Source organism: Leopardus geoffroyi, chromosome E3 (assembly GCF_018350155.1).
Source record: "Leopardus geoffroyi isolate Oge1 chromosome E3, O.geoffroyi_Oge1_pat1.0, whole genome shotgun sequence".
Lineage (NCBI taxonomy): Eukaryota > Metazoa > Chordata > Mammalia > Carnivora > Felidae > Leopardus > Leopardus geoffroyi.
Window position 1 is genome coordinate 18,869,871 of NC_059340.1, and position 19,310 is coordinate 18,889,180.

The 19,310-nt window shown below is 57.7% G+C and overlaps 3 protein-coding genes across 14 annotated transcripts; 1 reads left to right on the top strand and 2 right to left on the bottom strand.

Moving 5' to 3' along the window:
- Window positions 1-182: 182 nt before the first annotated feature.
- On the bottom strand, window positions 183-2,886 carry HIRIP3 (HIRA interacting protein 3). Its single transcript, XM_045460508.1, has 7 exons — window positions 2,776-2,886; window positions 2,578-2,698; window positions 2,348-2,462; window positions 1,104-2,113; window positions 835-1,003; window positions 653-751; window positions 183-565 (listed from the first exon to the last, which is right to left on the bottom strand). Exons 1-7 carry the CDS (start codon window positions 2,838-2,840, stop codon window positions 402-404), a joined length of 1,743 nt encoding a protein of 580 aa, XP_045316464.1. The 5' UTR covers window positions 2,841-2,886; the 3' UTR covers window positions 183-401.
- A 635-nt stretch (window positions 2,887-3,521) lies between these two features.
- On the top strand, window positions 3,522-11,904 carry INO80E (INO80 complex subunit E). Of its 12 annotated transcripts, XM_045460524.1 has the most exons (9): window positions 3,522-3,634; window positions 3,792-3,862; window positions 4,092-4,144; window positions 6,721-6,799; window positions 6,877-7,012; window positions 7,395-7,511; window positions 9,450-9,548; window positions 10,612-10,704; window positions 11,308-11,418. In XM_045460524.1, the coding sequence occupies exons 1-8, from the start codon at window positions 3,554-3,556 to the stop codon at window positions 10,681-10,683; spliced, it is 708 nt and encodes a 235-aa protein (XP_045316480.1). In that variant the 5' UTR covers window positions 3,522-3,553; the 3' UTR covers window positions 10,684-10,704; window positions 11,308-11,418. The 12 variants fall into 12 exon arrangements, with proteins under 12 accessions (XP_045316480.1, XP_045316485.1, XP_045316486.1 ...); XM_045460529.1 differs by lacking the exon at window positions 9,450-9,548; XM_045460530.1 differs by lacking the exon at window positions 9,450-9,548 and having other exon boundaries at window positions 6,901-7,012.
- On the bottom strand, window positions 11,599-17,438 carry DOC2A (double C2 domain alpha). The gene is made up of 11 exons (XM_045460509.1): window positions 16,914-17,438; window positions 15,916-16,193; window positions 15,480-15,559; window positions 15,180-15,254; window positions 14,949-15,058; window positions 13,284-13,410; window positions 13,140-13,199; window positions 12,900-13,063; window positions 12,708-12,789; window positions 12,521-12,617; window positions 11,599-12,420 (listed from the first exon to the last, which is right to left on the bottom strand). Exons 2-11 carry the CDS (start codon window positions 16,178-16,180, stop codon window positions 12,275-12,277), a joined length of 1,206 nt encoding a protein of 401 aa, XP_045316465.1. The 5' UTR covers window positions 16,181-16,193; window positions 16,914-17,438; the 3' UTR covers window positions 11,599-12,274.
- Between the last annotated feature and the right edge of the window lie 1,872 nt (window positions 17,439-19,310).

A 19,310-nucleotide genomic window follows, 5' to 3' on the forward strand; every position in this document is an offset into this window, starting at 1 on the left:
GCCCTACATGGGGCTCAATCCCATGAATCATGAGATCATGACCTGAGCCCAAACCGAGAGTCAGTCACTTAATCTTATTTAAGTAATCTCTACACTTCGAACTCAATGACCCCGAGATCAAGAGTTGCTCCTCCCAACTAAGCCAGGCACCCCCCGAGTGGGGACCAGTTTTGACCAAGGGATTCAAACAACTCCTTTATTGAGTCTTAAAAAATAATCCCTGTAAACACCTTAAACTGAGAACGTGAAGCTGAGAAGTAGGATCCCAACAATTTGTGTCCTTGAAGAAAGTCCTCTGAAGAAAGCGGCTTCTGCTCTGCAGGCACAGATTGGAGCGGGGGGTTGGCGGGCGCCATATCTGCTTTCTACAAGTGGAAAGCCTCCTGGGGAAGGTGAGGAGCTCAGTTACTCTCCCCATCACTGCTGATGATGCCACGCATATGTGACCAATCTGGGGGTGGGGGGCGGGGCTGTTCATCCTCTGAGCCCAAAGTCCGGCGGTATAGCTCCCCTGGGGGATCTGCTTCTCCTGAAGGGTTCCAAGCCGTGCGTCTGCGTGGCCGACCTAGATTGGGGGGCAGGAAAAGCAGGAGATCAGTTGTCTGAGAAAACCCTAGCCCCACCTCTTGGGGAGTGGAAGGAAATCCCTCACCTGAACCACTGATGATGTTGGTAATGTCCAAGGAGGCTACCTCAGCCGCCTCCTCCCGCTGCTCCTTCAGGGCCCGACACTTCTCTAAGGAAGGATTGCCTGGGGCAGAAGAGGCTCATGATCCTCTCTTCCCCAGCAGCCAAGGCCCTCTCCCACAGCCTCCAGGGCACACCCGGCCTCACCCTTCATGCCCAGGGCTTCCAGCTCTGCCCGGAGGACACTGAGGCGCTCCTTGTGTGAGCGGCAGGGGCCCAGAAGCTTCTTGTAGTTTCGATGGGCACCACAGGCCCGAATGTAGCGCTTTAGCCTCATCACGGCTGGGTGGTCCTCACCACGGCGACCGGAGCCAGCCTGGCAAGGAAAAACAGCAGCTGAAGGCCAAACCTTCAGAGTTTGAGACGAGGTCTCCGTCTTCCCTAAAGGTGGCCTCCCAGCCCATCTTCACCCTCACCTTCCTGCCTTTGGACTGCGGACTGCCATCTGTGGAAGAGGAGGAGGAGCTTCGTGCCCGGCCTTTCCTGGAGCTTTTCTTGGAAGAGCGGTTCCCCCTCTCCCCCTTAGGGCTATCCTCTGCCTCACTGTCACTCACCTCCCTCTCTGAGTCACTCGCCTCACCACTGCTACCGCCCGCTTTGGCTGTCTTTCCAGCACCTTCAGCAGTTGGTTTCACCTTTCTCCAACTGTCTTCCCCATCCTCGCTGCTTCCACTCTGCCTTTTCCCACCTTTCTGTGGGGTCCTGCCCTTGCTCTTTCTCTGCACCAGGGGCTCTTCATCTCCCCCGCTGTTATCCCCACTGCCTGCTGCTGCTTTTTCCTCTTCTTCCTCTGTTTCCCCCAAGTCTCCTAGTAGCCTGGCTGCCCTGCTTTTCTGCTCGCAGCTCCTCTCCTCCCAAGCTGACTTTTTCCCTCCACTGCCCCGGGCTCCAGCTTTCCAACCCTTTTCCTCTTTCTCTCTGTTCTCTTTCTTCTTGGCTATGGTGTCTTCCTCCTCACTGTCCTTTGCACTTTCCTGGTGGCTTTCAGCACCTTTCTTTCCCTCCGCCTTCTTTCTTGTCCTCTGGGCAGGTTCCTCCTCACTGTCCTCACTCTCTTCCCTGGCCTGCTTCCTACTGGCTGAGGTTTTGCCCGGTGCCTGCTTATTCTTTGTCACAGGTTTCTTCCCAATCCTGCCTCTGGCCTCCTCCTCGTCCCCTTCCTCATCTTCCTCACTGCTCTCTTCCTTTGAGACCTTACTTGTTCTGGCGGAGCCCTCTTCCTCCTCCCCACTGCTCTCCTTCACCTCCCTCTCTAATCCAGTCTTTGCAGCCAGGTCCCTCTGCTGTTCCTCATCACTGCTCTCCTCAACTGCTTTCCTTGAGGCTCGCTTTGGACTCTCCTCCTCTGCTGAACTGACTTCTGCTGCCATCCCATTCTTTGCTGAGAGGCCAAAACAGTCTGGACTGGAGGCTGCAGAGCTGGGCTCTGGAATATGGAGAGAAAAGAAGGTTGGGATGGGTTCCTCCTGTCCCTTCTCCCTCCACTTGGGATTGGTTACCTCTGACAGATGGAGGGAAGGGCAACAGAAAACACAGCTATCAATCGGTCCACCCTATTCCTGGTTCCTGACTCACTGGCCTCGTACCCTCATCTAATGCTTTGGGATATAATGCATCCACGATACTTTTTGAATGAACCAACTATACAAAAGTCACTAACCTGACTCCGAATCGAAACGGAACCTTTTTCTCCCAGGGCCACTGCTGGGGGTGGGAGGCCTCTTAGCCTTCTTGGCAAGATCTGGCCTCTCTTCCCTGGCACCTGCTTCATCCACCTGCGTGGGCGCAAGAGGTCAAAACGTGTAGGAAGGTTGTGTTCCCTACGCCTTCCCAGGCCCCTCCTCCTCAGCAACAAACCCCGCCTCCCGCGGCCCAGGCTCGCGCCCACACCTGCACTTTCAGCAGCTCCTTCTCCACCAGCCGCTTTAGTGCTTGCTTCTCGTCGGGCTCCAGATGGTCGCGGCCCGCGTGAGCCAAGAACCTCCGCCGCACTATGGAGTGCGTGAGCGTGCTGCGGAGACATGTGTCAAGACGGAGTCCCCGTCCCGCCCCTGCCCTTTGCCACCCCAATTCCAGTCTCTAGTGCACCTGAGGTCCGGGCGGCCTCGGAAGAAGCTACGGATGAACTCCTGCATCTCGTTCTCCCGCGCCATTTTGCTCCACCTGGGATTGGTGGCTCCCGCCTTTTTTTCTTCTCGGCCTCCGTCACCGCGTTTGACAGGAGCTTGCGCACTCGGGAGGGTCGTGACGCAGTGAGGGGAGGGACGGTTGGGGGTCGGTGGCGGGTCGCTTAGACCGAGAACTTTGCCAGACAAAACTTGTTTTCCTCGGGTAGTTGGAGGGTCTCGCGGCTCTTTTTCTTAGGACCAATCGTTTTTTCAAGTTCTCGTTAGAAACCGACTGGGCGCCCGCAACCTTTGGGTGTAACGTAATCAACCTGCGACACTGCCTCCGCTCGTGGTCACAGGCCCTAGCTAGGCGACTGTGATTTCGAAAGACAGATGGAAAAGGATATCCTCGCCTGAAAACTAGGAATCCCTGGAGGCAAGTCTTGCGGCTTCCGATTGCTAAGCACATCTGGAATCAGTAAACGTGCCTCCGTCGTCCGCCATCTTTATGACCTCATCGCGTCGCTGGGACGCCATCTTCAGCGTAGCCCCTGGAAGCAACGTTCCTTTCCCGGTGTTCCCTAAGAGGGCAGCCCCTGTGGTTAAGATCCCTGGGCGCAGGGTACGCCGGGAGTTGTAGTCCCAGCGGACACAGCCTTGCGGAGTCTCCGGAAGTGGAGGCGTGAGAAGCCGGGCTGAGCAGGCTCCGGGTAGCGGGACGCCCGACTACTGCTGGGGCACTGCTCCCGGGGCAGGTCATGAACGGGCCGGCGGACGGCGAAGTGGACTACAAGAAGAAGTACCGGAACCTGAAGCGGAAGCTCAAGTTCCTCATCTACGTGAGTGCTGGCGTGAGAGGTTGTGGGGGGTGAGGCCTGGAGTCTGTAGGACCTCAGTTTACCCACGTGTAAAGGGGAGTGGAGTGAGCTGTCCCCAGGTCTCGGGCGTCTTTACGGGTGGCCGTTGGCTCAGCGCCCCACCTTGCCTGTGATACAGGAACACGAGTGCTTCCAGGAGGAACTGAGGAAGGCGCAGAGGAAGTTGCTGAAGGTGTCCCGGGATAAGAGGTGGGACACGGTGGGGGTGGGGGAGTGGGGGGAAGGGGAATGCCTGCGGGTGATATGGCTCCTGTGGATCTACATTCGGACCCTGTCCTTGGAATTAGGCCACAAATGCATGGCGCCTTCCTTGGGGCTGTTGCAAGGATCCAACGGGCCGGCTGGACGGGACAGGGTTCCGGGAGAATGTTACTGAGATGGCAACAAACACTCTTGTTCTCCCCGCCTCTTCCCTTAGTTTCCTCCTAGACCGACTTCTGCAGTACGAGAACGTGGATGAAGATTCTTCTGGTGAGCAAGGTCATGAAAAATTGTTGGAGGACATGGCTCCTGGCACTTCAGCAAGCCTCCTGGGCCCCTCCTTTTAGGCTGCGGAGGCTGATAAAAACCTCCGGTGGTTCTTAAATCTATCGGTTATCCTTCACTCAAGCATTTATTGCTTTGCACAGGGGATACAGTGGAATTCGCATTCTGGTTGAGGGTGATAGGAAAGCAAAGCAGCTAGGGTCTCAGATGTGAAAGGAATAAAATCAGGGTTGTATGGTAGTGATTGGAGCAGAGCAGGGGTTGATAAGCTTTTTCTGTACAGGACCAGGTAATAAATAGTTCACGTTTTGCAGAGCTGTTGCAGCTACCCAGTTCTGCTGTGGTGGTGCAAAAGTAGCCAGAGGTGATCTGTAAATAAATGAGCTTGGATGTGTTTCAATAAAACTGTATTTATGGACACTGAAATTTGAATTTCATGTAATTTTCACGTGTCATAAATAGCATTTTTTTTTATCCCTGCCCCCAACCATTTGAAAATGTAAAAGCCATTCTTAGTTTGCAGACCGTGTAAAAACAGGTGACAGGGAGCGTGTAAAAGCAGGTGACGGAGCGTCAACAGTGCTCAAGAAAAGCCTTTTTCAGGAAGTAATATTTGAGCTGAGACCGAGATAAGAAGCAGAAATCAATCTTGGAAAGATAGAAGGGAGAGATTTTCAGGTGGAAGAAATGACAAAGGCAGAGGGAAGAACGGACCAGGCTGTCTGGAGAGCAGCAGGGCTGAAGCATGTAGTGTTTCCAGACTTTGTTTTGAGCGTGGGACTCATTACATCAGACCAAGTCCCCCTGTGCATACTTACTTATAAAACAATTTAATGAAAAAACAATGTTAAGATCATTGTATACAATTTGTTCTGTTGGTGTGTAGACTTTTTTCTTTCTTTCTTTCTTTCTTTCTTTTTTTTTTTTTTTTTAAAGTTAATGCTGGTTGCAAACCAGTCAATTGACTTGATGACCCCACTAATGGATTGAGACCCACAGTTTGAAAAAGTACAAAGGTGGGCGTTTGTGGTCCCGTTCCAGGGTCCGGTCCATGTAACTCATTTGAAATACGGTCACTTCTTCCCCATGGTGCCTTTAAACACTGATCTGGAGCAGGGGTGGGCAAGCAACAGTCAACGAGGCTGTTTGCTTTTGTAAGTAACGTTTTATTGGAACACACCACGCCCATTTGTTTATGTATGATAGGATGGCGGATGATGCGTGAGATCAGAGAAACAGGCAGGAGCCAGCTCGTGTAGGTCAAGGCAAAACGTTTGGCTTTTTATTGTTTCTCATTGTCTATCTACTCCTTTCCTGAGATCTTCCAGTTAGTTTGCTGTTTGAGGGGGGACTTCGGGACAGGAGCTATGAGAAAACCAGCAAGTTCACGGTCACAGTGGAGTGAATCTGAGGGGTGACAGCCACAGCTGTCAGCCACCACTCCAATCCGGGAAAAGCCCACAGTCTGGTCAGGGAGACACCCACACACGACACATCTTAGCACAGTGTGAGGAAAACCATGACAAGTGAGAGTAGCGAGTTGTGGGAGAGCCCGCAATTAACTGAGCGTGCAGGATTCCAGAAGGATTCTTCCCAGAGAGGTAGCATTTGATCCGCTTCCTAAAGGATCTCTCTGAGCAGGGAAATTGGGAACAGCATATGATCACGGGTCTCGGGTTTTTTTGTTTCTTAAGTTTATTTCGTGTGAGGTGGGGAGGGGCGGAGAGAGAACCCCAAGCAGGTTCCACACTGTTAGCGCAGAACCCAATGTGGGGGCTCGAACTCACAGACTGTGAGATCATGACCCAAGCTGAAGTTGTCCGCCTAACCAACTGAGCCACACAGGTGCCCCTGTCAGTTATTTGGAAATGAACCGTGGGCCTTCGAGGTGAAGTGCAGAACTGAGATGAATTTCTTTTTGAGAACATAGGTGGGCATGATGTGGATAGTACAGTTTGGTTGGGAGACCAGAAAGGTAGGTTGAGACCAGATTAAGAAGCACTCCGAGTGCTTGCAGGCAGTGGGGAACGTCACCAGGAAGGCCGTGATCGACTCTACCTTTAGATCATTCTGGAATTGAAGTACTCGGTGGAGGGAGAGGTGAGATTGCTTAGAGGTGATTTTGATGGTGGCCCGACCTAATAAAGGCCAGTGGTCTAGAGTGGTCAAGGAGTCAGAGATGTGGGTTCAAGTCCCAGCTCTACACTTTGCTCTCTGAGCCACAGTGGCCTCCTATGGAAAATGGATGTGATGCCCTCAACTTCCTCCCTGGTTGGTTATGAAGACAGGGAGTAACAGTGACCCAGAACACTCTTTCAGAGCCTGGCACACAGTTAAGTGCTTGACAGATGTGTTATGATGGAGTCCAGGCAGGAAGTCCATTGTCAAGGACGTTTCAGGAAGCTGGAGAGGCTGTGGGCCTCCCAGCATAGCGTGTATGTGCCATCTGGGGAGTCAGGTTCCCCGGGCCCCTTCCACAGAGTTGAGATTGCACCTCTCTGAGGTAGACTGGAACCCCCCTCCCCCCGCTGCCCCACTGATCAGCCCTCCCCCCCTCACAGACTCAGATGCCACTGCATCTTCAGATAACAGCGAGACAGAGGGAACACCCAAGTTGTCGGACACGCCAGCCCCCAAGAGGTGAGAAGAAGCCATCATTCTTCTCTGGGGGTGGAGGGTAGGGGGGGTACCTGGGCTTCCTAGCTGCTTCTGACCAGCCCCCTCCCCTGTCCTTTCTCCAGGAAGAGAAGCCCTCCACTGGGGGGTGTCCCCTCCCCCTCCAGCCTCTCCCTGCCTCCTTCAACAGGGTTTCCCCTTCAGGCCTCGGGGGCCCCCTCCCCATACCTGAGCTCGGTGAGTTGGGGTCAAGGGTGGGAAGTATAAGTGAGATGCCTGGGAAGAAGGTGGGCATCGTTTGGGCAGATGGGCCTCATGAGGGGTGAGGCCGGCCCAGCCCTGGGGGCGTCTGTCTGGGTGTGACCAGCAAGCGTTCCTTGGAGGGGTGTGAGTCGGGCTGCCCGCTTCTCTCTGGCGTAGGAATGGGGGACAGACGTGACTGAGGAGAGCAGAGCTCAGGACAAAGTCCTGCTGCTGTCCCCTCCCCTTCTGTTCTCAGGAGCCACACTCATCACCATCTCTTGTTTTTCCATTCTTCCTCCTGTTTGCGTTTCTTCCCTTCACCCCCCACCCCATCCACTCCATTTCCCATCTCCATCCCCCTGACTCCTGCCTGCAGCTGGCTTCCCCCCCCTACCCCCCATTCCCTTCCGACTACCTGGCCCTGCAGCTGCCCGAGCCCAGCCCCCTGAGGCCCAAGCGGGAGAAACGGCCCCGCCTGCCCCGGAAACTCAAGGTACCCTGATTGGGGAATGTTAGGGAGGGGCCAGGATGGCAGCAGGACAGCCAGCTGAGGGAGGCTCAAGACAGGGGCTGGGGCCTGTCCAAAAACTTCCAGGGATTGATTTAGGGCTGCTGGGGGCCCAACCCAGGGCCAGGCGCCAAGGGCCAGGTCAGAGAAGTGCTGGCCCATAGGCTTGGTGAGGAGAAAAATGAGGGGTAGCACCAGCCTTGTGGGACTCAGAGTGAAGACTCCTGGAGGCCAGTCTTGTTTTTCATAGCTGTTCTGTGATGCCAGGCAGTCCCAGGGGACGGGCAAAGTTGTGGACAGTCAAGTCAAGGCTGCACCAGTTAAAAACCATGTGACCGTGAGCAGGTCTCTCTGACCCTCTAGATCTCCAGTTTTGCATCTGTAAATGAATGAGTGATGAACAAGGGTTTCTGGAGCACCAACTATGTACCAGGTACTGTCTTAGGTGCTTGCAGATGCAGTAGTAAACAAAAGAGACAAGAAATCCCTGTTCTAGCAAGAGCGGGGGAAAATGGACCCAATAAATCGGTGCCAGTGCTAAGACATGGAGCCAGGTGAAGAGCATGGGAAACTCCAGGGTAGATAGGAGCTGATGCTTATGGGGGTCTGGTCTGGGACAGTATTCGGTCAGAGGCTTCAAAGAAAGGAGAACCAGCCATGCGGCTCTCTGGGAAAGTGTTCCAGGGAGAACAGGCAGCGTGAAGGCCCCGTGGAGGGTGGGTGTTTGGCTTGTTCAGGGACCAGGAAGGAGGTCGGTGTGGTCGGAGGCAAAGGAGGGGTAGGTGGGAGAGTGAGTAGATCAGAGAAATAACCAAGGGGCAGGATTGTGGAGAGCTTTCCGGGTATCGTAAAGATTTTACTTGTGCTGCGAATAAAGCGGGGAGCCATGGTAGAAGGTCGGGCAGAGAGGAATCTGCTCCAGTTTACGTGGTTCGCTGCTGTGTGGAGAGTGGACTGGGGAGGGGCTGGGTCAGGATGGATGTGGGGAGACCTCCGGGGAGGCTCCTGCGGGGAAGCGGGTAGAGCCGCTGAGAAGTGTCTGCTGGATTGATTTCAAAGATTGAGCCATGGGAAGACCAGCACAGGCTGTGGGAGAGAGCAAAGGCAAGGGCGAGTCCAGGGTGTGGGTCCCGAGCCAGGGAAGAAGTGGGCTAGCCTTTCTCTGGGACCAGGAGATCTGGGAGGAGCAGCTTTGGGAGGGAAAATGAGTTTGGTTGTGGATGCATCAAGATGTTGGCTGGAAATGCCAGCCAGACAACAGAGGAACGGGAGTCTGGGGCTCGTGGGTGCGCGTTTTGAAGTCATCAGCGTGGAGGCGGGCGCGATTATTGGGTGAGAACGTGGATGGAGAACAGAAGAGGCCTGTGCACTGAGCCCCAGGAGAGATGGGACACAGAGGACACAGTGCCCTCCCAGCTCTGAATCCAAATGGAATTCAGACTGGGCAGGACAGCTTTCAAAGTGGGTGGACTGTAGACACAAGGCCCTGGAGCCAGGAGCAAACTGAAAGGGCGCTTTGTGGCAATTGGGAGTGTGGGTTTTGGAGTTCACATCTCAGCTGTGTCCCTTACTCCTTCGGTGACCTTGGGTCTTGAGCCTGAGAAATGGGTAGATAATGCGTGATAATGCTGGCCCTTCGATCTCCTTGGCAGGGATTTTGCTTCTCATCTGTAGGGCAGGATGGTGGAGAAAGCAGGGGTCAGCGAAGCCTGGAGCGGATGGGTAGGGGTGTGGCATGGCAGTTTGAGGCTTTCTAAAGTGCTGGGTCCTGAAGAGCTAAGTTCTGATCGTACCGGCGCTAGAAGGTTGGTTGAGAGAGGGGCTGGGATCTGTTGCTGTGGTGGAGGAAGGGATAAGTCGGGGAAGGCCTCCAAGAAGAGGTCATATTTGGGCCCAGGGAAAGTGAGATTTGGAAATTTGCAGGCTGAGCAGGAGTGGAAGGAAGACGAGAGACATGGTGAGAATATTGTTTGGGCTGACGCAGGAGTGAGAAGAGAGAAGGACGTCGGAAGGAAAGACAGGGTGAGGTGGGGCCGCAGAAGGCCTGGGTATCCAGAGCCAGGATGTCCTGTTAAGGGGTGGGGGTCACTGAACTTTCTGGTGACTTCGTCTGAGGAGACAAGAGACAGGCACAAAGACAGGAACAGGTCAGTTAGGAGCCTGGGCCTCAGTCAGACAGAGTGGGTTTGAGTCCCAGGTCCTCCAAGCACCCACCTTGTGACATTGAGCAAGTCATTTGCCCCTCTGAGCCTCGACTTTCTTCTCTGTTCAGTGGGGTTAGTGTAGGATAAAATGAGTTAAAGAAGAGAAAACACATAGCCCAGTGCGTGGTCCCTGGTAAGCTGTGGGTAAACAGGAGTGCTCTCGGTCACACAGAGGCAGCCATTGAGTAAGGCCAGGCAGGTGTGGGCTGTGGGGACGAGGGTGGGGATCCAGTGGTGGCAGCCAGAGGAGGGAGGCTTCCTCGTGGAGCTGGGCCTCCTGTCTATCACTGGTCCCAGCAGACTCTTGTACCTGGAGGCACCGACCAGGAGGTAAAAGCCACCGCCACCCCAAGGACAGCAGCCTGAGGGCTGAAGGTGTGAAAGCAATCCCAGGGACCACCGTAAAGACACATATAAGCGCTTCCTGCCACCCCGACCTGGGGCCAGATGGGACACACTGCCCACTGGGGTCCCAGGAGCCCTGTGCCTTAAAAGTCTCCCTTTGCAAGTCTCAGATTCCTCCTCTGGCTCATGACCTCCCCTCCCTTCGAGGGCGTTCGGAGTGGTCAGAGACCGTTAACGGAAATCACCTGGCACAGAGCAGGTGCTCAGTTTGTGCCCACGGGCAAAGGGTGAGACCCCCCCCCCCCCCCAGAGCTCTCTGTGGGGAGGACATCCGGCGACGGTGAGGCTGGAGGGTCGGGCAGGACAGAGGCCACTTCTCAGCCTCAGAGGACAAAGCAGGACTTTTGGCAAATAGAAAAAGGCACTCCAGGTGGAGGGACCGGCCTGTTCTCAGGCACGCCTTACCACCTGTCCCAAGGGCAGCGAGGAGCCTTTCCCTTGTGTGGAGGAGTGACGTGCTCAGGTTTGTGTTTTAGAGAGCTCACTCTGGCTGCAGTGTGGAGGAAGAGCTGGCTCTGGGAGAGGCTGAAGGCAGGGAGTCCAGTTAGGAGGCTGGGACCATAGCCCAGGTGAGCTGTGAGAGGAGGGCCTGGCCTGGGCCAGCGGCTGCGGGTATCCCAAGGAGGGGCCCATCCAAGATATAAGAGGTAGAAACCTCCCGCGGCGGGGGGGGGGGGGGGGGGGGGGGGGGGGCAGAGACCTCGGACACCCTCCACCTAACCAGTGAGTCCCGAAGTAAGAGGGAAGAGAGGAGGCCAGTGCTGGCAAAGTGGGGTCTGGGGTGCCCAGAGGTGGGCGGGCAGGCAGGTACCGGAGGCTGACTCTGACCGGCTGTGAGTGCCGACACAGGGGCAGCCAAGGTGCCTCCCTGGAGAGGGCAGGGCCAGGCCTCCCCCTCCTGGTTTCTGTAAGACCCCTCACCACCACCACCCTCATCACCGCCTCCATCACCACCCCTCACCTCCAGGCACTTGCTGGTTCGAGGCTCAAGGGGCTGAGGTGGGGCAGGCCCCTGATTCCAGCATTGGCCGGCCCGGCTGTGTCCACTACCCCTTGAATGAGCCTTTGCCCCCTTCCCCATCCCCCAGAACTGCCTTAGAAGGCACTGCCAGCCCCCTGGATTCCACTGCCTCCCTGACAAGCCCACCCTGTGTTTCTTCCCCCTGCTGCAGATGACCGTGGGACCCCCTGACTGCCCTGTGGGAGGGCCGCTGACTTTCCCAGGCCGGGGTTCTGGGACTGGGGTGGGGGCAACCCTGGCCCCACTGCCGCCCCCCAAGATGCCTCCCCCCACGATCCTCAGCGCCGTCCCTCGGCAGATGTTCAGCGACGCAGGCAGCGGAGACGATGCCCTGGACGGGGATGATGACCTGGTGATCGACATCCCGGAGTGACCCCCCCCACCCCCACCCCCGGCCAGGCCCTTGCCCCGTGCCCGATGCCAGCACACACGAGCCCCCAGCTTCCGCAGAGACGTTTATTGACGCCCAGTTGCCATGCTGCGGCCACTGACACAATCAGAAAAGGCGTAAACATGCACGAACGTCCCCTGGAAGGTGGGTCCCCACTGGGGAGGGCACAGGCCCTGCCCTCACATCCCAGCCCCATCCAGGGGACAGTTATTTAAATGAGTGGCCAGGAGCACTGCCACCTCTCTGAGAGGCAGAGACCCTGCGGTGGCCCCCCACTTAAAAGGGCAGCTGTACAGGGCTAGGTTGGTTGGTTGGTTGGTTTTTAACGAAGATTCTGTATTAAAGGAGTGGCTCTTTTTTGTTTTTCGTCCTCTTTTTTGGAAACATTCTCCTCCTCCAAACCCCCCCCAATCCGACCTCCTCCCTGCGGGCCGAGGGGGACGGGGCAGCCTGGAGAGGCAGGAGAGAGGAGTGCAGCCCCCTGCAGGTGTGCACAGGATGGGTGTTTGCATATTTGCGTAGTAGCGAGTCAGGCAGGAGGAAGTTTGCATATGTGAATATAGATCTCCACGGTCCCTCACGAGAAGACAGACCCACGGTCACGCAGACTCTCACGAAATAAGACAGGTAGTGGGGGGGCGGGGCTTCCACCCCGTGTAAACGTGCAACACACTCGTGCGAAGGTTGGGTACTGGACCTGGCCCCGGGGGAGGGGGGGGGGGCCCGCTCAGGCCGAGGGCAGAGCCCCGGCCGCAGGGGGCAGCTCGCTGGTGAGGGTGTGCCAGCGTTCCAGGGCTGCGTCCGGCTGCTGCAGACAGTCACGCCAGTGCTTCCGGGCCTCTCCCCGAGCCCCAGGCCCCAGGGACACGCCACCTGGGAAGCAGGGAGAAGCAGGCAAAAGCAGGGCCCATCTCACTGCCGGTCTGCGCCCCCCCACTCCCATCAGCGCCACCCAGCAGGCTTCCCTCCTCACCGATGAAGTCGTTGGATTTGCCGATGTCATAGTCCCAGACTGTGACTTCCAGAGTCTTGGTGGCCAGAGCAGAGAGCTCCATCTCGTAGAAGAAGTCCTGGGGCAGAGCAGGTCACATCTTCCCTGAGGCCCTGGCCCCTGTCCCGAGCCCCAGCCCCCCTTGATTTCTGAGCCCTGCCCCACTTACCTCGTTAAATTCTGGATTGAGAGTCTTCTTCTTCACACACGTTTTATGCTTGGATTTTTTATCCACGTCAGGCCTCAGGTACCTGCCGAGGAGGGGGTGGTGGAGGAGGAGTGGGGAGGTCAGGGACAGGTGAGGCCCCGGGGGAGGATGGGGCAGAGGTCAGGCTCCCTAGGGAGGGAGGGGCGGGCTCACGTCTTGACGTAGGGGTCGGAGTAGCCATTGACGTCCATGGCGGCCAAGTGGGCGCAGCGCACGATGCCCACCAGCAGCCCCCGGCGCCGAGAGCTGTAGCTGAGACTCAGCAGGATGCGCCCACGCTCTTCCAGCAGCCCGGGGCCCTGCTCTGCCTGTTCCAGCTGTGGGGCAGACGCAGGGGTCAGCCTGCATCCTCACCACCCCCCACCCAGGTGCGGTCCCTGTGAGGTGCCTCACCTCCTTCAGGTAACAGGAGATGCCCCTCAGCGCTGCTGACATGGAGGAGGGTGAAGCCAGCTGAGGGGGCAGAGAGAAGGTTCTGGAAACTGGCCTCCCCAGGGCCCACTCCCCCCACCCGGCACCCCACAGCCCCACACAGACCGGGACCTGGCGCTCAAGGCAGATGTTAAAATGTTTCTTCTGTGAAGGCTTGAGGCGGCGGAGGGGTACTCTGATCTCCCCAATGAATTCATTGTGGCTCAGCTTGTCCTCGTCACAGACGGAGATCCTGGCAGGGAACTGCAGGGTCAGGGCCCCCTGGCGTACCTGAACCTGCTCCAGTGTGGGGAGAAGGGTCCTCCGACCAAACTCTGAGCACCTGAAGCCAGTGCTAGCTGTACCCTAAATACTCTGCGCCTCACCTGTCTCACGGGCCGTGTGGTGAGCACCAGGCCCGGAGCTTGAGAAGGGTGCTTTGATTTGCCCTGTTCCTCCACCCCTCCCTTTCCAGCTGCCCAGGCCATCCCCGGTCCATCAGGACCTGCGCCGCCACTGTAGGAAGCCCTCCCAGATCTTGAGGCCCACGACCCTCCACTGCCTCCACTCAAGAGCCTGGGGACAGGATCCAATTGAATGTGCCCAGGGCATGCACTGGTGGATGTGGGTCACAGATTCAGTATGTGAGGGCTAGAAGGGCCTTGAGCAGCCTTGCGCAGCGGGACAAGGATCCCACACCTCCTCTGACGCTCCTGTCCTTTTCTGCATGGAGCCGGGGAACCAGCCTGGGAGGGATACGGGAGCCCAGCCATGAAGCAATGGTTGCTTTTAGTTCCATGCGTCCCCTTCTGCAGCCCCCTGCACTTTCTTTTGTCCTGATGCTCTTGAGGAGCTATATCACGTAGGGATATTTATACCCCAGCTCTGCCACTTGCTGGCCACCTATGTGACCTTGGACAAGTCACTTAAGCTCCCTCTACCTCAATTCCCACCTCTAAATGGAGATAATGAGTACCTACCTCCCAGAACTATTGGGATCAAGGGAAATAAATGTAAAGACGCATAGCCCAGGGCTGGGAGCACTAGTGAGCACTCAGTTATTGGGCCTAATTCTCTCCCATCTGAAAGATGGGCCAGCCTTCCTGGAGTCAGGTCTGTCCTTCCCTCCAGTCTGCCTCACAGCCAACATCAGGGCGATCTCCAAAACACAACCCTGACTGTGCACCTGCCCCAGTACAAACCTTCCCCTGGTTTCCCAATTTGCCAAGAGCGCCGATAAAGGTCTCCCAAGCCTGGGTTTTGCTGCCCTTCACTCAGGTCGGCGACTACACCCCCCACAGCTCCCTCTCCTGGGGCGATGGAGCAGGTTTCCTGTCCTGATGGATGTTAGGGAGACACAGGCAACAGCATGGTTGCTGCACAGGTCTGACTTGTCAGGGGCTCTGAGGAGGGGTCTCGGTGACCAGAGAAAGCTTCCAGGAAGAGGCACAGCCTAAATTTTGAGTGGGATTTAGTCTGGCCAAGAGAGAGGAAGCGGGGAGCACTTTCCATGGAAGAGACACAACAGGCAAAGGTCAGGAGCACAGAACCTGACCACTCCGAAGACAGCAGTCCTCTGTTGGAGCAGCAGTAGGAGGAGATATTTGGGGAACAGGAACACCAGGGAAACCTCTGGCCTACTGCCGAAGGGGATGGGGAGCCCGTGATTGTTCTTGAGCATCTGAGAAGCACTTAATGGGAGGCAGATCAACCAAAGAAGGTGCCAATGACAGCTGTCCCAGAGGACAGCTGAGATGGAATCCTTGGTAACAGGGAGAATGGAGCGCTCACCTGAGCACCTTGTGGGTGATGTCATCATCCGTGATCCCACTGTACGTCAGATCTTCATTCCACACGGGATTCAGCGTGTTCCTCTGAGTCTTGGTTTTTAGCTTATTGGCCTGAGGTGTGGGGGCAAACGTTCTCAGGACATGCCCCCTGACCCGTGGAGGCTGAAGGTAGGGGAAGGTTGGGGGCAGACCCACAGGCCGGGTCAGGCTAGGGGAGGAAGGAGGACGTTACCTTGCAGGCTCCAGGCAGCAGGTGCAGCTTGACGTAGGGGTCGGCCAGGCCATTGAAATCCATGGGCTTGAGGCCCTGCAGGGGAGCGGAGGGAAGAGGGCTGTAGGCTCCCAGCCCTCCCTCTCTCCTTCCCTCCCTCGCTCTGCAGAGTGGTTGTGGAGAGTCAAGAAGAAGGGTGCTGGGGGATAGGGTGAGGGGGAAGGAGAAGGGGTCCAGCCCAGGGAAGGAAAGGTGGAAAGTCACCCCTCCCAGGGTGCGAGGCCAACAGGGCCAGGGCTTGGGGGGGCGGGGAGAACCCACCTTGGCCCTGAGGATACTACAGTGCAGAGTGCAGGAGGCCTGGTCGTAGAGAAGGTCAAACTCCAGCATGCCCAGGGCGGCTGCAGAAGAGGGAAGAGTCCGTGTGTGAAGACAGGTGTGTGAGACCGGTGGGCAGACGGGCTGTTGTGCTGGCGGTGAAGGTGTGTGCCCGGCTGTGTCTGTCAGCCTGCGAGTGTGTGCGCGCATCTGGGTCCCTGGCTGGGCCGTGACTGGGGCTGTGTGGGTGGTTGAGTGTCTCAGCAGAAATATTGAATATTGAGCCTTGCTGAAACTGTAGCCTCCACACTGACTGCAGCCGTGGTGGGCCCGCCTCCCCCAACGCGCCCAGCAGGGCCCCAGCCCCTTTCCACAGCCCTGAGCCGGTCCCCCCCCCACCCCCCGCTAGCCCCAGGGCCCTTCAAGCCCCCAGACTCACTGGTATCATCCGAGTCGTAGCTGTCCACCTCGGCTCCCTCCTCGGGCGTGGTGGCCCCAAGGAGGGCTGCAGGGGGGGCCAGGGCCAGGGGGGCCAGACGAGCAGGGGCCTCCCTGAAATCCCTGCCCCCGCCTTCGGGTCCTGGTCCCCGGCGGGGGAAGTAGTCAGAGATCTGCCGGATGGGCCGGATGGGCCCGGGGCACACGTTGATGGCCATGTGCTCCTGGATGTTGATGGTCATGCGGTCGCCCCTGCGGCCCCTCATGCAGCACCCTTGGCTGCGGGAGGGAGGTCCAGGAGAGCATGAGCCCAAGACGGACTCCTCATACCTGCTGTCTGCTGGCTGAGGGCCAGGTGGCAACCTCCCCAGTTGGTGGGGCCCTCACCGGCCTCCCTTCCCAGGTGTCCAGGGAGAGGGTGGCCGGTGCCAGCTGGTGGGCAGGCAGGAGGCCTGGGCCCTCCAGACCCCAAGCTTTGCTCCTCAGGGGCTGGCCTGCCAGCCCTCCCCCCCACCCCATAAGTCCTGGCGCCACCTCAGCCATGCCCACATGCCTTTGGATTGTCCCTATGTCATCTTCCCAGCTCCTGCCCCTCCTCCTGGTCGGCCGTCTGCCCCCCACCCCCACCCCTGGGCTCTGCCTGCCGGGAAGCAGCCCCACAGGCCCCCTCCTCTATCTCTCTTAAGCTCTGTCCATCCCTCTGCACCAGGCGCTCCTCTGGACCGGGTGTCACCTTCCCCTCTAGGCTTTCATTGCCCACTGCCCCTTCATTCAGCCCCAGGACCTGCCTGCCTGCCTGCTTGGTACCACCCCCCCCCCCCCCCGCAAGCCTGCAGCCCAACCCCGGGACCCCTGCCTCCGATGCCTCCTCCTGAGACTGGCTCTCCGAGAGGAGCCAGAAATTGCAGCCTCCGGGGAGCTAAACACCCCGTCGGCACAGAAGCTAACACACACGCTCGCTGTCACCCTCACGCCCCCCGGCGGCCCAGCCCTCTGCACCTGTGTCTCTGCCTCCAACAGGTGCCCAAGCACTGGGGGGATGGCGGGTACAGGCTGGGCGGTGGCAGCCGGCGATTCCCGGGGCGGCCAGCGAGAAGAGCGCGGAGTCCGGTGGTGCGAGCCGAGAGGGAGGGAGGGAGAGCAGCAGAAAGTGCGAGGAGGAGGGGGTGAGCGAGTTGGAGGCGAGGAAGCAGCCGGCGCAGGCGGCGGGGGGCGGGGAGGGGCGGCCGGAGGCTGGGGAGGGGGCGGGACTCTCCCGCCGGCGTCCGCCGGGCACACTTAGGGGAGCACGCGAGTGCACACACACACACACACACACACACACACACGGGCACTCCCGCGCACACGCCTGCGCCCACGTGTGCACGCTCGCACACATGCACAAACCCACCCCGGAGAACTTCGCATGCACACACTCGGAGACACACGGGCTCCCTGCGCCACCGGGAACCGGCAGCGAGAATTGCCCGGTGTTCCCCAACTCCCCGGGGACCCGGGCCTCCGCCCCCGCCCCCGCCCCCGCGCCGGGCCCGCGGCCCTCTCTGCCCTGTAGTCTCCTCGTTTCCAGGCCGGGTCTGCGGGGCCAGACCACCCGCCTGGTTGCCATGGCGACGCCCGCTCCTCCTCCCCCTTCCCCCCCCCCCCCCGTAGCTTCACGCCCCTCCCCCACGGAGAGCGTGTCGGGGAGGGAGTAGGTAATCAGGCCCCCCCCATCCCCAGACCCGTAGGGGCGGGGCTTAGAGTTCCGCAGTGACCCAGGGGTGGGCAGGGGGAGGGGATCTGATCCGCCCGCGGTCGCTGGCCTGGGATCTGGGGGTCCCCGAGCCAGGCTTGGGGAGCCTCACCGTCTGAGGGAGGAAACAGGTCCGAGCCTCTTCTCTGTGGCCGTTCAGGCGTCTCTCCTTGTGGCCCACCCTAGCCTCTGAGGGCCGGGGTCCCCTTCTCAGGGACCACCCTCCCTCACCCCACCCACTGCCATCTCCGATTCTGTCCATCAGGCGGGAAGGGCCGTCGGGCTTCGCTCTGAATGCCCCTGAGCCTTGCAGTTCAGCTCCACACCAGCCTGCCATTTCCCACCTGAACCCTGCCATCTGCCTGTCAAACTCCAGCCTGAGATCTTTGCTCTTCTTTGCCCCGAACTCGCCATCCCCCAACCCCACCCCCGCCACCCCTGCCCAAGACTGAGTCCTCAGAGTTCTCACAGTGGCCGTCAAGGCCATTCAGCCCAAGACCCTGGCTTCTCCCATCTTGTCACCTCCATGAGCTTTGGCTGGCTGGCAGGAATGTTCTTGCAGTTCCTAGAACACACCTGGATCCCTGAGGTCTCTCGACCTTTGCTCGCAGGACCTCCACTGCCTGGAAGAACTTCCCTTCCTTCAGGGGTCATCCTGGGTCACCTCTTCCTTGGAACCTTTCTGGAGCATCCCCACCACACCCCCTAGGTCCCAATGTGCTATCTTAGACTCAGTTCTCACCACCCTGGTTTGTCATGCCTGTTTACAGTTCTGTCTCCCCCACCCCCCACCAGGGAATGCCATGGAGGCCGCCCCAAGCAGGCCTAGCACTAAATTGGCCTCCCTAAGTATTGTGATTTTAAAGTACGAGAAACGTGGCTGCACAGTCATGTGAATATACTCAACAGTACTCAACCGTATGCCTGCAAATGCTTAAGATGGAAATATTGTTGGGGTGCCTGGCTGCCTCTGTTGGTAGGTCATCCAACTCTTGATCTCGGGGTCGTGAGATTGAGCCCCATGCTGCGCATGGAGTCTACTTCAAAGAAGAAAGAAAGAAAGAAAGAAAGAAAGAAAGAAAGAAAGAAAGAAATACCGTTATGTGTATTTTTTTAATGCACGATTTTTTTTTTAATGAGAGAAAAGCAAAGTCAAACCACACTGAGATAGCACTTAGCACCTACCAGATGACAAAACTCAAAGCATCTGTTAACACACAACGTGTGCAACGCTGTGGGTAAATGGGCACCCCCCCTCTGCGGAGGCCATTCTGACGGTGGATACCAAGATGACGAATACACAGACTCTTCCACCCAGAGATTCCGCTTCTAGAATTTTATCCTATAGATAAATCCCAGAATTTATCCTCATGCTGGCCCATGAGCAAAACCGTTGGGAGTTCAGGATTATTAACCACAGCGGGTTTACAACAGCAAAAGACTGGAAGCAACCTAAGTGTCCACAGGCAGGGGATTCATTCAATCAGGGATGACACAATTTCATACGATGAAATAGTATGCAGCCAGGACAAAGAAAGAGGCCCCCGTGCTTGTACTTATAGAGTCATCATGCGGTCTCAGGTTAACTTAAAGTAAGGTGCAAGGCAGCACGTACAGAATGAGGAGAAGAGAGTTCATATATGTTTGTTTATGTGTGCCTAACT